Source organism: Macadamia integrifolia, unplaced genomic scaffold (genome assembly GCF_013358625.1).
Source record: "Macadamia integrifolia cultivar HAES 741 unplaced genomic scaffold, SCU_Mint_v3 scaffold151, whole genome shotgun sequence".
In the NCBI taxonomy this organism is placed as follows: Eukaryota; Viridiplantae; Streptophyta; class Magnoliopsida; order Proteales; family Proteaceae; genus Macadamia; species Macadamia integrifolia.
Window position 1 is genome coordinate 3,743 of NW_024868240.1, and position 17,917 is coordinate 21,659.

At 39.3% G+C, this 17,917-nt stretch overlaps 1 protein-coding gene and 2 pseudogenes across 1 annotated transcript; all 3 read right to left on the bottom strand.

Moving 5' to 3' along the window:
* Positions 1 to 704: 704 nt before the first annotated feature.
* Positions 705 to 4,208, bottom strand: LOC122064040 (phospho-2-dehydro-3-deoxyheptonate aldolase 2, chloroplastic-like). The gene is made up of 5 exons (XM_042627737.1): positions 3,670 to 4,208; positions 2,294 to 2,571; positions 1,892 to 2,168; positions 1,316 to 1,561; positions 705 to 1,191 (listed from the first exon to the last, which is right to left on the bottom strand). Exons 1-5 carry the CDS (start codon positions 4,144 to 4,146, stop codon positions 934 to 936), a joined length of 1,536 nt encoding a protein of 511 aa, XP_042483671.1. The 5' UTR covers positions 4,147 to 4,208; the 3' UTR covers positions 705 to 933.
* A 3,875-nt stretch (positions 4,209 to 8,083) lies between these two features.
* Positions 8,084 to 13,600, bottom strand: LOC122064032 (annotated as a pseudogene).
* A 1,090-nt stretch (positions 13,601 to 14,690) lies between these two features.
* LOC122064041 lies at positions 14,691 to 16,481 on the bottom strand (annotated as a pseudogene).
* Between the last annotated feature and the right edge of the window lie 1,436 nt (positions 16,482 to 17,917).

Below are 17,917 nucleotides of genomic sequence, written 5' to 3' on the forward strand. Positions count from 1 at the left end.
ATGCTTTTCTCATGTTCCATTGTATAAGATAACAGTTGTTGTAAATGAGTAGCTTACTTTGTTATATGGTATATGTTATGATGAAAACATGAATTTGAACCTCTTGGTGCTTCAGGGATATGTTTTGGATTTTTTTTATATGGTATTTACAGGTATTAAATGTCATTTTATAGCCAAAATGCTGCCCGTTTTGAGTCAAAATGCTGCCCGTTTGTTGTCGAAACTTATCACAATGTTAGCACTCTCTCCATGAAAATGATACCCATTCAATTTTGAGGGTCATGATTAATCAATAACTTAGTCATAAGAACAGTGAGAATGAACGATTTCATTTAGTTCAGATTCTTACATACTTGACACAACTTTATATTAATGCTTGTAAAGTCATTTTTTAACACATAACACTAAACACACCACCACAAGCACACCAATTACAATTTTCATCAAACTCTAATTGTGTCTTGGAATCCATCGAAGTTTAGTTGGATCCAACTTGAGCAATTGTTGATAAACATGCACCCAGCCTTTTTCTGTGGGTTTAGAATTTCAAACAATTTCACAAGCTCTTCAAACTTCAATGTCCATTTCCTCACTTACCAATATAGGGGGTGGATGAAAGAATCATTGGTAAAGTGGGATTTCAATGCATATTATTATATCCAGAGGAGACCACCGAAGACTAACATGAAGGGAGCTATGGCACAAAAACACAAACAGACACTCAGAGATCAAATTCTAGTCCACAAATTTCTTTTGCAAGGTCTTTTAGGTACAAAGGATAAGTTGAAGATAAAGAATAAAATGCCTCACAAGTAAACTAATTAATTTCTCCAGGAAATAGACCAAATTAAGAAAACAAATTATAGGTTCTACAATTAAAAATCCATTATAAGATTAAACCACAGTAACAGTAGATCTGCCTTCATACCAGCCTTAAGCAAATGTCTGACTAGATCTCATCATCCTCTTCTTCCTCAACCTCTCTGAGAAGGCAAAAGCTAGCTCCAATGATTGTGAAGCATTAAGCCTGGGATCACAGTGCGTATGGTAGCGGAAGCTCAAATCATCATATGTCACCACCCTTGATCCTCCAATACACTCTGTGACATTCTGCCCTGTCATCTCCAAATGAACTCCACCTGGACGACTCCCCTCTTGTTCATGTACATCGAAGAAAGCTCTCAACTCCGACTGAGACGAACAAAACAAAGAATTTCTCTTTTAGTTAATCCTTAGGACAACAAAATTACTAAAGAATTAGATGGTTAAACATAATAATAAGTTGGATATCGCAATTTAGAGGTCCAGTCATTACCCTGATTGCATCAAAGGAGCGGGTCTTGAGGCCACATGGAGCCTTGATGGTGTTTCCGTGCATAGGATCACTCACCCATGTGACAATAAGGCATGCTTGGCGTACAGCTCTGATCAGATGGGGGAGCTTTACTCGCATGTTCTCCGCACCCATGCGTACAATTATTGTCAGTCTTCCAGACTTGTTATGAGGGTTTAGAATTTCACATAGTTTCACAAGCTCCTTTGGATCCATCTTGTCACTCACCTGTATGACAAGCACCAATACCCAATATTGTAAATCCAATAAACCAAGGTAACATGATTCAAAAGAATGCATCCACGAATTAGCTAGTGGATAAGTGAAAGGGTAAGATCATCTTTAGAACATAGAATGTATGAGGCTGTGATGTCAATTCTATCACCACAAGCACTATCATTTACTAGATTAGCATGAACTGAACTAATAGCACCAATGAAACTCAACAACAACATCCATCCGATCATTACAATTAAAGCTAGAGGCCAAGCAAATGGGCACTTGACATGTATAACTGGCTAATGCAGTAGATTCAGATGATAGGGATCATTTGTTTACCTTAATCCCAAGAGGATTGGCTACACCCCGGAGGAATTCAACATGGGCCCCATCCAACTGTCTAGTCCTCTCACCTACCCAAAGGAAATGAGCAGAGCAATCATAGTAGAGACCAGTTGTTGAATCCTCTCGTGTCAATGCTTGCTCATAGGGAAGATGAAGACATTCATGGGATGTCCAGAATTCAGTGGTTGTCATTAAAGGATGATCCATGGTGAGTCCAGAAGCAACCATGAACCCAAGAGAGTCATCTATTCTCTGAGCAGTTTCCTTGTACCTGTCCTCAAATCAATAAGCCTATTCAGTAATTATAATATGGCAATGAAAACTCAAGGGGGAAAAGTGCACCAAAACTATATGAGTAAGAGCTAGATGAAATCAAGAAAATATTAGGGGAGATACCTGTCTCCCTGCTCACTGTTCTCAGTGAAATCGAGGTTCCACTGTTTCACTCTCTGCATTGCTGCATATCCACCAGTGGCAAATGCTCTGAGAAGGTTTAAAGTTGCAGCAGATTGCGTGTAGGCTCTAATCAGTCTTTGGGGGTCTGGAGCTCTAGATTTTTCATCAAAGACATCACTGTTGATATTGTCTCCCTGATAACTGGGGAGCTTCACCCCATCCTTGGTCTCAAATGGATCTGACCTAGGTTTTGCAAACTGGCCAGCCATCCTTCCTACCTGTTCAACAATCAGAAAAGAGGAAGTCAAGCATAACCCCTCAGGATACGAAACAGATTATAAGATTGTATGCAATCAAACATTAAATTCATATACAAGTTCACCACCAAACTGACTGATACTGATTACTTCTTAAAAGTAGCACAATTATCAATTTTCTCAGTGAAACACAAGGAATATGGCATAATTCAGTGTTAAAGTTTTGTCATTAAACATCTGAAAAACTAGGCATAGACTGAACCAAAAATCTTAGCACCTTTAACCTTTTCTGTTCCAACAAATGTTCATATACATCATGTTAGTTAGAAATGGTGCATATCAGAGATCCTGACTCAGCTAGACAAAGAAACAGGAATACAATGATGTGCACACCTAGTATGTTAAGATATTGATGTAAATTGTACCACTTATATGCAAGCAGAAAACGGTAAGATACTTAAATGATTCTAGAGCTATCTAGAAGCATTCTATAAGAAGGGATGGGATTTATAAAACTTGCTACATGCTCATTTCTTTCAGACAAACAGGTAAAGATGACCATGAAAATTGTAGCCATTTCGAAAAAATTCATTGGTTTACCATAATCTAACATGCATTAACATAACTACACAATCGATTTAAAAAAGTCCATGCAACAGCCACCACAAGCAATACAAGACTACACTCTGGGAAGAACAAATCTAATTTTGTCTCTTTACCCTAAATTCTTTTTCCAACAGCAATTTGGGTAGTTATCTAATCACCCCCTTTTATGTGAAAAATCAACATCAGGTAGAATCAGGGTTTTAAAAGCCGGAATCGGCCTCCAAATCGGGCAGAAGAACCCTAGAAAAGCTGTAAGGAGAGGCCGATTTGAAGCGGTTTGAACCATGATCGCGCTTGACTGATTCAAACCAGAACTTTGAAGACAGAAATTACCTTTCAACCATCACCAGAATTTATCAGAAAAGCAACCAAATCAACCAATTAAATAAAAGTTATTCCGAAATTCAGATCAAATTTATAAACAGAAATTTTATCGTTAACCCATCGCAATCAATCAAGTGGGAAAAAAATTAACAAATAAAAGACTTGATTAGAGAGAAAGAAAGAGAGGACCTTGATGACGGGAATCTGAGCACCGTAGGTCAAGACGACACCCATCTGCAACAGAACCCTGAAGGTATCCCTAATGTTAATAGCATTAAATTCCTTAAAACTTTCAGCACAATCACCTCCCTGGAGCAGAAACGCCTCCCCAAGTGCCGCTTTCGCGAGCTTCTCCTCCAACTTCCTCGCCTCTCCAGCAAACACCAACGGAGGGAAGCTCTCGAGAGTCTTCAGAACAGAATCGAGCTCCTCCTGATTTGGGTAAACAGGAATTTGAAGCGCCTTCTTGGATTTCCATGCATCGAGAGTCCATTTCGACGACGAAGACGACCCAGTCTTGATCTCCACGGCTGCTCCATTTGATTTCTTCGCTGGCTCGGCTGCGTGAACAGCGTAGAGAATGTGGGGTTTAGGGGAGAGCTTTCTCAAGTTGTGATGGAAGTAGGATTTCTGGCCGGTCAGATTATTTGTCCCCGCTAGCGCCATTGTTGCAGAAATCGAAGCTTTGCCTTCAAAACTCCAAATCGCCTTCCTTACAAAGGCTCGATTTTGGTAGCCCTGGGTTTTATAGATGGAAACGGAAGATTGGTAACCTGGATGAAATTACTAAAATACCCATACTTAATTGATGGGTTAAGACTTAAGACAAGGAAACATGTGGGGCCTACATTTTTCCCAACCTGGCATAGTCCACGTGGCACATGTAATATCCACACGTGTAAGATACATATTTATCAATACAGAATAATATCCCATTCCTTGTATGGAATCTAGTTGGAAATAAAGAATCTTTTATTGTTTTGGAAAAGGCAGATTTGAAGAAGGTCATATGGCTAACTGTCCATCAGACATTGTCAGGTTGATCACGTGCTATCACTAGTAGTAGGCTAGTAGCTGGTTACAAGCTCAACTTACAGGACGAGGGTGTTCCAGTACTTTCACAAATTTTCTTATTTGGGAGAGTGGGTGGGTGGGTGGGTGGGTTGGTTGGTTTCCTGGTTTAATGAAGAGAGAATAGCCGAACAGGAGAGCGCAACAAGTCCTCGTGAAAGAATGGTTCTTGTGACAGCTGATCCGCAGACATGGAATTCATTTAACATTCAACTTTATAGTGGATTTATAATGGATTCTATTTAGGTGAACTAGTCCGTAAAAGAATGGTTCTCATTTGAGAACCTGATCCACACTCTTTATCCAGAACCTCTCTCGGATGGGTAACAACTAACAACAACCTAGAGAAAGATATCAGTAGATATGATTTTGATTCGATGCATGAGATTGAAAGGTGAAACAATAATTGTATTGTATCAAGATCTTGATTGCATTTCCAATATTGGAGGTAAATGATTCTTTATTTGGTTTGATTTGATTTCAATATAATTTTTATAGGTTTCATAAATCATAAGTCATATATAATATATACTTAAATACATAATATATAATAGACAATTCCATATTGTTCGTGCTGAACAATTTTAACTTAGATATCGAAACTGCACCTTATCGAATGAAATTCATTTTCTTGATACTGAAACCATACTAATTCTTATTTGGTTTGATTTTATACAATTTTGAATGGTCGGTATTAGTTTTGGTTCCAAACTGGCAACTTTACTTGTTTGGCGTGCATTCTCATTGGCCTAGACATACATTGGCCTTGCAACCAGGTAGAATTCTTTATCCTTTAAAATATTCCATGTTCCCTTGTGTTATTTGTGTGTGTGTGTGTGTGTGTGTTTTTTTTCTAAGGGCAAGTTGTTTATTTAAGGCTATGTTTGGTAGCCAAGAAAAAAAATTAAAAAAATTTTGAATTTGAGGAGAGAGAGAGAGAATAAAAAATTATTGTATAATCATATTTTTTTTTTTTGTCTTATTATGTTTCTTGTGCTATTTTTTTTTCCTTCGTTATCAAACATAGCCTAAAAATAAATATAACTTGAATGATAGCAACTTGATGAGGTATTTGGGATTATAGGTCCTTGGATTATTTTTGTAGTGAAAGGTTCAGTTTGTTTATCACATAAAAATAAAAAATTTGAAAGCTTTTTCTTTGTTTCATTCAATTGCTTCGCTTCATAAAATTTACCATTCATATGCAGTTTTTAACTTTATAATTATAGATAATTCGAGGTTCTTCACCTTCTGGCCTTTTCCTTTCTAAAATGGTTCTAACATTGCATCCTAATTTCTTGACACGCACAAAGATTCTTATTGAGTTATTTATCCATGTAATAATGGAAGATGGTGTTTTTAAAAATCACAAGACAAATCTAAATCATCAATTTATATATATATATATATATATATATAAATCATTTATTCTCTAATAAAAATTGAAAGAGTCTCAAGCAATGTTGAGAGCTTTATTAGTTAAAATCCATATTAAACACGTATAATACGTTCAAATCGTATAATATGTAAATTGCCAAACTATGCTAAAAAAGACAAGAAAAAATGGGATCTGACTACAAGATCAATTTACAACACGTTTTCCATTCGCATATACATTTAACTTAATTAATATTATCCCACTAGGTACAACGTCACATGCCAGAATGTTGCTCTTGTGAAGCACATAATCAAGGCACATACAGAAGTGTAAGAGGTATTTGACACGATATTAATCTAAATCATGTATTCTTCATCCAATGGCCGAATAGATATATTAATTATCCACATGACAAAATAAATATTTTATAATTTTTAAAATAAATAACAAACCTTTATGACAATTATAATTCTACCTTATTTGTTTTTTCAAAAACCCAAAACCACCCTCAAGAGTTTATTCTTATAAGAGGACAAATTGGCCGGTTTTGCTATTTATTCACCAAACGGTTTTCATATTCCCTCATTTCTGCTATCTATTATACCAATCCATACCAATCAACACCAACATTTCCTCCATTTCCCTTTCTCGTCACCTTCTCTTCTTCTGGTCACGTGATGTACGTGATAGCTAACTTCATGTAATCACGTGATGCACGAGGTACTTCATAGCAAAAAAAAAGTAAAAATGTGACGCACGAGGTACTGGCTGAGCAATCATTTTAGTAGCCCTTTAAGTTGTATTATAAAGTTATGCCCCGTGGCACATGCTAATGGGCGGCACCAATGATGATGTCGGATGGGGCATCATATAGGAGGAACATGAGATTATTTTAAAGAGTGAGAAAGAAATAAGCATAGTGGTCGCAAGCATATGCGGCACAAAGGCGGAGAATCTTGGTTTTACCCTAAAGTTATATAATATAATTCAGAGCGAAAATGGCACAAGAAATGCCAGATGTATGGGCCAATGAGACCACATGTGGGAGCATTTGCATCGCACATAAAGGTGGGGGCAATACGGTCTTTTGCGCCTACTGTGTTCAAGCGTTTCTTGCGTCATGTTGGCATGGTTATTTTTCCCTATAACTCAAGAAGAAAGTTTTCTGTCTAGGAGCATAGCTTTTGCTCTTGCACTCCAGTGTTTGTCTCTCTCCTCTCTCTTTTAAAATACTTTTCTGCCCCTCAAAGATTGAACTAAAAAGGGAGTGCTAATAGGGTTTTGCATACGCGAAAGAGCTATGTTCCCGAACAGAGAACATCTTCCTCATCAATGACCCTAATTATAATCATCATGATCGCATCTATTACATAATATTGTGGGTGGAGCAAAACGTCCACCCACGATTTGGACTTTGGAGCTCCATAGAGAATCTAACCATACAACGAGGTGGAGTGATTCATGGGTGCAAAAATGTATCAATAGTCATGATACCACCAAATTTTTTATCTTATTTTATTTTATTTTCTTCTAAACTTCTTAATGGCTTCTTAAACTTCATCATCCCACCATCAAGTTTCCTTATAATTTTCATATCTATATATATATATATATATATATATGAGATTAATATAAGTAGTCATCCTATTCCATATCATATTAATATTTTCATTTATGTTCCACCTTCTCTATGTAACTAATTTATCAATAACTATCTTTCATGTTTTCTCTCTTATTTAATTTAATTTTTTTTTTTATTTCTATCACCTTAATCTAAGGCAAATAATTTCACAATTCTTACTATTTTTATTTATTATTACTTAAAAATACATATTAGATAAGAAATAAAATAATGTTCAAAATCATCCAACTGAGGAAAACAAGAAAGAAGACAGCTGTTGTGCAAGGTTTAACTCCAAGAATCAGATATAAAAACAAGCTGAGGCACCTAGAATTTTGATGTGAAAATATCAAGATTCAATATTATCTATTCTAGTTTGGAATTTGGATCAAGTCATTGATATAAATTCTGTCTCACTAAAGGAGGCATGTTGAAGATATGGGAGCCTGGATGGTCAAACCTACTTCAACTAGAATCCATAATTAAATGTAAACCACATTGAATTTATCCATATTAGATGTAAAATGGACAAGATGTGCAGCCCTTGTATAACCCTATCACTATCTGTAACTCATTAGAAATACAATATAGATACCACTCACTATTCAATTGGTGAGATTATTCTCTACTCTTTTGCTCCCATAAAACATGATAAGTAGCTTCCCTTGTCAGCTACTAAATATCTCTTAAATGATGGAAGACACAAAAGCAAAGAGAATGTAATTTTAACACTAACTGGAGAATGTAAATATCTCTTACCGTCTGTGCTTGTGCAGGACCAACTCACAGGGTTTTTTGGCAGCAACAGGAAGGATTCGAATTATCAGGAGATTGACATTGGGATGTTCAGATATTCGATCCCCAAAGGCTAATGCCTCTCTATCATCAGGACCACCCAAAAACAATACAACCACCCGTAATGGAGAGCAACTTGCTAATGCAGATCTTGATTTTCTCCAATGCCCCCGTTCAATAAGGATTGCAACAGAGCAAGGGGCATTGTCAAGGATTCTTAAGTTCATAGACCCAGATCCCTTTCCAGATGTCTCTGACATGCTTCTTATGTTAGCTATTTGATCATGGAAGGGAATAATTATAAGGGAAGTCCTCTTTTCAAGAGCAAACCTGCAAACATCGTCATACATGGCAGCAACTGGAGTGACAGCCGTTAAGGCATTCACTGAGATACTCTCTTTATTCTTATCCTCATATTGCCTAAATGCATTAACAATGCGACCAGAGTTCTTGGCCTTTGTAGAAGAGTTAATAAATGATTTGTGAGAGATGAATAGTGGTGTTGCACGACCAACAAGCTCTACCAAATGGAGAATATAGACTGAAATGGGATCATATTGGGTGTGATGGGAGGCTTCAAGAATATTTACGAATGAGGGAACACTTTCTTCTTTGTGAATGCACATCAGAAGTCTAAGTCAAACGTTGGGTTTGGAGTCCATAATAGTTCTTCTACTGTAAACCAGATATCTCCTTGAAGGATTATAGGAAGCTTTTAGCAAGAATGTGATCATCATTGTTGTGACCAGCATAGCAGTACACACCATTATAAAGCTTTCATTGTTTAATTGCTGCCCAGAGAAAAGTTTTTTTAATGGTTAGTTGCATTTCTGAACTGAAAAAATGTAAAAAAATAAAAACTAAAAGGTAAAAGAGTATAGCTAAACATAGATAGAGCTGAAGTAATTTACTGAACTTGTTTTCTCCTAGTTGCTTTGACAATGGTGAGCTCAAGGGGACCTTTGACATTTAAAACAAGGGCAACTGAGAGAGCATCGGACCAGGGTAACTTGCATAAGCAAGCAGCTACAAAGGCTCCCAAAAATTTTCCAAAGCAGGTAACAAGGATTATCAACCCCACCTTCAGAAGATTTGTAATTTGTACGACATAAATATTTATTGCTAAACCAATTTTGAGGAAGTAAATTGGCATAAGAATCCATGAAACAATGACTTCAAGCCTCTTCACTAGGGCTGCTCCTAAAGGTGGCCCTGAAGGTATAGCTACGCCAAGAACAAAAGGCCCCAATATGATAGGGAAGCCCATGCAATGCCCTACTAATCCAGAAACTAAGACGGCTATGAAAATGGAATAGATGGAAGTTGAGGTCCCCTCCTAATTCTTTTTTATTATCAACAATGCCATCGAAATAGAACATGATTCCCAGTACTGCAATTACATCCAACCTTATGAAGCTCTGTAATGGAAACAATTTTCTTGCGATTGTCTTGCTATGTGCCAAAGCAGAAGGACCTAGCAGGATACCACCCTGATCAATCAATTATAACTCATCAAATCAAGTACTGCATACCATAATTTCATGACTTTGATGTGTATATTGTTACTTTGATAATGGTGGAGGGTCTATTCCCCAATCAGGAGCTATTATTGTCTTATAATCATAGTAAAAAAGCATTCTTTTACTAGGGTTTTTTCTTCTCGTTTTGTTTGGGATGATTTTGGCAACACAAACACCAGGAAATTGGAGAATTCCCCATCTCAAATTATGTAGCCATTACATGACCATGAGGCTATGAACTTAAAGAGGGACTTAGGCTTGTTATCCATTATGCTACTAGTTCATCTGATTGGCAACCACCCAAAAGTTGAATTCTTTGATTTTAACAGCAGAAAGAAGAAAAACAGAGAAAGGAGCATACCAAGATTTGGGCAACCATGAGGGGTTGGCCTAGAGGCTTGAGAAGAATAGCGGTGACTAGAATTGTTAGGGAAGCAAGAGACATTTGCAGTATGAGAAGAGGAGAATGGCCTTGAAAAATGCCGTCTGAGCTGTTCCTGCTGGAGAGGCAGGTCTGCGCAGTTGTGTCCCCCAAGTAGTCTGAGAAGGCCCAGAACTCCTCTGGTTCCATCATCCTGATCGCCATGATGCCCCACACCGACCCTCTACAGAGAGGGGCAAAGAGAGCGAGACAGAAAGACGAGGAAGAGAAACCCAGTTAAGCAGTTGTGTTCCCCAAGTAATCTTCGAAAGCCCAGAACTCTGGTTTCATCATCTTGATCCTCATGATGCTCCACACTCACCCTCTACAAAAAGAGACAAACAGAGCGAGCGAGAGAGAGAGAAGAGGAAGAAAAATCCAGTTAGGAAGACCCCAAGCGGCTTAGCCGCTTAGGTGGTTCCACCAGTCAAACCAACCGGAGGAAGGGAAGACAAAACTGAAACCCGCTTCGACTCACAGAGCATTTGATGGATAACCGAGAGTCGAGGAAGATGACATGGCTTGAGGATGACACGGGGGTTTTTAAGATTTAAGTTGACCAATTGACTTCTACTCGTGTGGTAAGAAAAGGGTTAAATAAGGGAGAGACAACTATCACTCGCGTATAATCAACCTACATTTACTCAAAGACCCTTACTACTGAGAACTTACTTTTTGATTCCCCCACAAAAGTAAGGTTTTACCTCTCCTTCTCCCTAGGTAATCTTAAATCCCCAAGTTACCCCTCTGCCCAAGTAAACCCATTACCCCTGATCAGTTTTCCTATCACCTCACATCCACATCCTCATCCTCATCCTCATCCTCATCCTCATCCTCATCCTCCCTACTTGACCACTCTTTGAAAATTGTCTGCAATCGTTGCACCGATGCAGTGAATATCGGGTGGCTAGGAGTCCCTTGTGGTGTGTGCCCATATGCTCTAAGCTGTCCGATGCTCATCGCTCACTATAGAGGATGTGGACTCGCCCAGCCCCCCTCCTCGTAACCCCTTCAACTCACCCTGACCTACTACCACCTCATTACTCTTGTTCATAATTGATGTCTTGTATGCATTCTAATAGTTTTATTTATGTGATGAGAGGAATTACCCATCTTAGTTGCAATCGATGTCTCATATGCATTCTCATCCTCCCCCATTTCTCCCTCCACAAGCAAGTAGGGTCCCACTATCTATGGCTTCTCGTCTCATCAACATTGGTGCTACGATATGCGGATGGTTGAGTTCGTCACTAGTCTTGCTTTTGAGTTATTCTGCATAGAGCCATAGACTACTCAGACCTTCTACAGTTCAAAACTTGAAAGCCTCAATTGTAGATGAAACGTCAGCTTTCTCAATGAAAAGAAAGAGTTCAAAGGGTGGAAGGAGCTTCAGAACTCGGAAGTAGGAAAGGTTGAAGCCTCAAAGGCAAGTGAAAATAGTTGTTTTTTTAATTTCTTCCTCAACTGGTCAGGAGCAATGGGGTTTATAGGGACAAAGGGGTAATCTTGAGATTTAAACTTTTCTAGCAAATCAGAAAAGAAGCTCCAAGTAGGGGACTTTTTGAGTAAATATAAGTTCGGTATGGAGTGATTGTTACTCCCCAGTCCCACATGCCCCCAAACAATTTTTTTTTTTTTTTTTTTTTTTTTNCACATTGAACCCACAAATGCCTGTATTTTTGATTTAGATCGAGATCATCATCATCATATTCTTCTATTATATTGAAATCACTGTCATTCGTGCTAGTTCGCCCCAATATGATAGGGAAGCCCATGCAATGCCCTACTAATCCAGAAACTAAGACGGCTATGAAAATGGAATAGATGGAAGTTGAGGTCCCCTCCTTATTCTTTTTTATTATCAACAATGCCACCGGTCGGATGATGAAGATGATGGTCAACTTGAAAGCAATAGTTCGGAGAACTTCTGGCATTGAAATGACATCGTTATTGCTACGCCACTATTGGTATAAAACAGTTATCATGCCACCTATAATCGAAGAAGACAATGCCACACCACCAAACTCTGAATTTAAGATATTGAGCTCATAGAGAAAGCGAGCAATGATAGGGAATGTGAAGATCGTCTGTGCCCTCATTACATAGGGAAGTGAGGCTAGCAATGATTTACCAGTAACAGAGTCATCAACATAATATAAACCAAACATATCAGAAATAATGGAAAAGAAGCCAGCTGAAATTCCTATTGCATAAGCTTTCATCCCAATCTTCTTTACCATCCATGGATCCATATACAATCCAGTCAAGAAGAAATAGAACATGATTCCCAGTACCGCAATTACATCCAACATTATGAAGCTCTGTAATGGAAACAATTTTCTTGCGATTGTCTTGCTATGTGCCAAAGCAGAAGGACCTAGCAAGATACCACCCTGATCAATCAATTATAACCCATCAAATCAAGTACTGCATACCATAATTTCATGACTTTGATGTGTACATTGTTACTTTGATAATGGTGGAGGGTCTATTCTCCAATCAGGAGCTATTATTGTCTTATAATCATAGTAAAAAAGCATTCTTTTACTAGCGTTTTTTCTTCTCGTTTTGTTTGGGACGATTTTGGCAACACAAACACCAGGAAATTGGAGAATTCCCCATCTCAAATTATGTAGCCATTACATGACCATGAGGCTATGAACTTAAAGAGGGACTTAGGCTTGTTATCCATTATGCTACTAGTTCATCTGATTGGCAACCACCCAAAAGTTGAATTCTTTGATTTTAACAGCAGAAAGAAGAAAAACAGAGAAAGGAGCAAACCAAGATTTGGGCAACCATGAGGGGTTGGCCTAGAGGCTTGAGAAGAATAGCGGTGACTAGAATTGTTAGGGAAGCAAGAGACATTTGCAGTATGAGGAGAGGAGAATGGCCTTGAAAAATGCCGTCTGAGCTGTTCCTGCTAGAGAGGCAGGTCTGCGCAGTTGTGTCCCCCAAGTAGTCTGAGAAGGCCCATAACTCCTCTGGTTCCATCATCCTGATCGCCATGATGCCCCACACCGACCCTCTACAGAGAGAGGCGAAGAGAGCGAGACAGAAAGACGAGGAAGAGAAACCCAGTTAAGCATTTGTGTTCCCCAAGTAATCTTCGAAAGCCCAGAACTCTGGTTTCATCATCCTGATCCTCATGATGCTCGACACTCACCCTCTACAAAGAGAGACAAATAGAGCGAGCGAGCGAGAGAGAGAAGAGGAAGAAAAATCCAGTTAGGAAGAGCCCAAGCGGCTTAGCTGCTTAGGTGGTTCCGCCAGTCAAACCAACCGGAGGAAGAGAAGACAAAACTGAAACCCGCTTCGACTCACAGAGCATTTGATGGATAACCGAGAGTCAAGGAAGATGACATGGCTTGAGGATGACACGGGGGTTTTTAAGATTTAAGTTGACCAATTGATGCCAAAAAAAAGTTGACCCATTGACTTCTACTCGTGTGATAGGAAAAGGGTTAAATAAGGGAGAGGCAACCATCACTCCCCTATAATCAACCTACATTTACTCAAAAACCCTTACTACTTAGAACCTACTTTCTGATTCCCCCCACAAATGTAAAGTTTTACCTCTCCTTCTCCCTAGGTAATCTTAAATCCCCAAGTTACCCCTCTTCCCAAGTAAACCCATTACCCCTGATCATTTTTCCCATCACCTCACATCCACATCCTCATTCTCATCCTCATCCTCATCCTCCCTACTTGACCACTCTCTGAAAATTTTGTGCAGCCGTTGCACTGATGCAGTGAATATCGGGTGGCTAGGAGTCCCTTGGGGTGTGTGCCCATATGCTCTTAGCTATCTGATACTCACCACTCGCTACAGAGAATGTGGACTCGCCCGACCCCTCTCCTCATAACCCCTTCAACTCACCCTGACCTACTACCACCCCATTACTCTTGTTCATAATTGATGTCTTGTATGCATTCTAATAGTTTTATTTATGTGATGAGAGGAATTACCCATCTTAGTTGCAATCGATGTCTCATATGCATTCTCATCCTCCCCCATTTCTCCCTTCACAAGCAAGTAGGGTCCCACTATCTATGGCTTCTCGTCTCATCAACATTGGTGCTACGATACGATACGTGGATGGTTGAGTTTGTCACTAGTCTTGCTTTTGAGTTATTCTGCATAGAGCCATAGACTACTCAGACCTTCTACAGTTCAAAACTTGAAAGCCTCAATTGTAGATGAAACGTCAGCTTTCTCAATGAAAAGAAAGAGTTCAAAGGGTGGAAGGAGCTTCAGAACTCGGAAGTGGGAAAGGTTGAAGCCTCAAACGCAGGTGAAAATAGTTGAATTTCTTCCTCAACTGGTCAGGAGCAATGGGGTTTATAGGGACAAAGGGGTAATCTTGAGATTTAAGATCACCAACGGAGACTGAGAGGTGAAACTTAACTTTTTTCTAATGTGATCATCATTGTTGTGACTAGCATAGCAGTACACACCATTATAAAGCTTTCATTGTTTAATGGCTGCCCAGAGAAAAGTTTTTTTAATGGTTAGTCGCATTTCTGAACTAAAAAAAAGTAAAAAAATAAAAACTAAAAGGTAAAAGAGTATAGCTAAACATAGATAGAGCTGAAGTAATTTACTGAACTTGTTTTCTCCTAGTTGCTTTGACAATGGTGAGCTCAAGGGGACCTTTGACATTTAAAACAAGGGCAACTGAAAGAGCATCGGGCCAGGGTAACTTGCATAAGCAAGCAGCTACAAAGGCTCCCAAAAATTTTCCAAAGCAGGTAACAAGGATTATCAACCCCACCTTCAGAAGATTTGTAATTTGTACGACATAAATATTTATTGCTAAACCAATTTTGAGGAAGTAAATTGGCATAAGAATCCATGAAACAATGACTTCAAGCCTCTTCACTAGGGCTGCTCCTAAAGGTGGCCCTGAAGGTATAGCTACGCCCAGAACAAAAGGCCCCAATATGACAGGGAAGCCCACGCAATGCCCTACTAATCCAGAAACTAAGACGGCTATGAAAATGGAATAAATGGAAGTTGAGGTCCCCTCCTTATTCTTTTTTATTGTCAACAATGCCACAGGTCGGATGATGAAGATGATGGTCAACTTGAAAGCAATAGTTCGGAGAACTTCTGGCATTGAAATGACATCATTATTGCTACGCCACTATTGGTATAAAACAGTTATCATGCCACCTATAATCGAAGAAGACAATGCCACACCACCAAACTCTGAATTTAAGATATTGAGCTCATAGAGAAAGCAAGCAATGATAGGAAATGCGAAGATTGTCTATGCCCTCATTACATAGGGAAGTGAGGCTAGCAATGATTTATCAGTAACAGAGTCATCAACATAATATAAACCAAACAGATCAGAAATAATGGAAAAGAAGCCAGCTGAAATTCCTATTGCATAAGATTTCATCCCAATCTTCTTTACCATCCATGGATCCATATACAATCCAGTCAAGAAGAAATAGAACATGATTCCCAGCACTGCAATTACATCCAACATTATGAAGCTCTGTAATGGAAACAATTTTCTTGCGATTGTCTTGCAATGTGCCAAAGCAGAAGGACCTAGCAGGACACCACCCTGATCAATCAATTATAACCCATCAAATCAAGTACTGCATACCATAATTTCATGACTTTGATGTGTACATTGTTACTTTGATAATGGTGGAGGGTCTATTCCCCAATCAGGAGCTATTATTGTCTTATTATCATAGTAAAAAAGCATTCTTTTACTAGGGTTTTTTCTTCTCGTTTTGTTTGGGATGATTTTGGCAACACAAACATTAGGAAATTGGAGAATTCCCCATCTCAAATTATGTAGCCATTACATGACCATGAGGCTATGAACTTAAAGAGGGACTTAGGCTTGTTATCCATTATGCTACTAGTTCATATGATTGGCAACCACCCAAAAGTTGAATTCTTTGATTTTAACAGCAGAAAGAAGAAAAACAGAGAAAGGAGCATACCAAGATTTGGGCAACCATGAGGGGTTGGCCTAGAGGCTTGAGAAGAATAGCGGTTACTAGAATTGTTAAGGAAGCAAGAGACATTTGCAGTATGAGAAGAGGAGAATGGCCTTGAAAAATGTCGTCTGAGTTGTTCCTGCTGGAGAGGCAGGTCTGCGCAGTTGTGTCCCCCAAGTAGTCTGAGAAGGCCCAGAACTCCTCTGGTTCCATCATCCTGATCTCCATGATGCCCCACACCGACCCTCTACAGAGAGGGGCGAAGAGAGTGAGACAGAAAGACGAGGAAGAGAAACCCAGTTAAGCAGTTGTGTTCCCCAAGTAATCTTCGAAAGCCCAAAACTCTGGTTTCATCGTCCTGATCCTCATGATGCTCCACACTCACCCTCTACAAAGAGAGACAAACAGAGCGAGCGAGAGAGAGAAGAGGAAGAAGAATCCAGTTAGGAAGACCCCAAGCGGCTTAGCCGCTTAGGTGGTTCCGCCAGTCAAAACAACCGGAGGAAGGGAAGACAAAACTGAAACCCGCTTCGACTCACAGAGCATTTGATGGATAACCGAGAGTCGAGGAAGATGACATGGCTTGAGGATGACACGGGGGTTTTTAAGATTTAAGTTGACCAATTGATGCCAAAAAAGTAAAGTTTTACTCAAAGACCTACATTTACTCAAAGACCCTTACTACTGAGAACTTACTTTCTGATTCCCCCCACAAAAGTAAAGTTTTACCTCTCCTTCTCCCTAGGTAATCTTAAATCCCCAAGTTACCCCTCTGCCCAAGTAAACCCATTACCCCTGATCAGTTTTCCCATCACCTCACATCCACATCCTCATCCTCATCCTCATCCTCCTTACTTGACGACTCTCTGAAAATTGTCTGCAGCCGTTGCACCGATGCAGTGAATATCGAGTGGCTAGGAGTCCCTTGCGGTGTGTGCCCATATGCTCTTAGCTGTCTGATGCTCACCGCTCACTATAGAGGATGTGGACTAGCCTGACCCCCCTCCTCGTAACCCCTTCAACTCATCCTGACCTACTACCACCCCATTACTCTTGTTCATAATTGATGTCTTGTATGCATTCTAATAGTTTTATTTATGTGATGAGAGGAATTACCCATCTTAGTTGCAATCGATGTCTCATATGCATTCTCATCCTCCTCCATTTCTCCCTCCACAAGCAAGCAGGGTCCCACTATCTATGGCTTCTCGTCTCATCAACATTGGTGCTACGATACATGGATGGTTGAGTTCATCACTAGTCTTTCTTTTGAGTTATTCTGCATAGAGCCATAGACTACTTAGACCTTCTACAGTTCAAAACTTGAAAGCCTCAGTTGTAGATGAAGTGTCAGCTTTCTCAATGAAAAGAAAGAGTCCAAAGGGTGGAAGGAGCTTCAGAACTTGGAAGTGGGAAAGGGGTTGAAGCCTCGAAGGCAAGTGAAAATAGTTGCTTTTTAATTTCTTCCTCAGCCGATCAGGAGCAATGGGGTTTATAGGGACAGAGGGGTAATCTTGAGATTTAAGATTACCAACGGAGACTGAGAGGTGGAACGTAACTTTTCTGGCAAATCAGAAAAGAAGCTCCAAATAAGGGGACTTTTGAGTAAATATAAGTTGGGTATGGAGGAGTGATTGTTATTCCCCCCACGCCCCCAAACAATT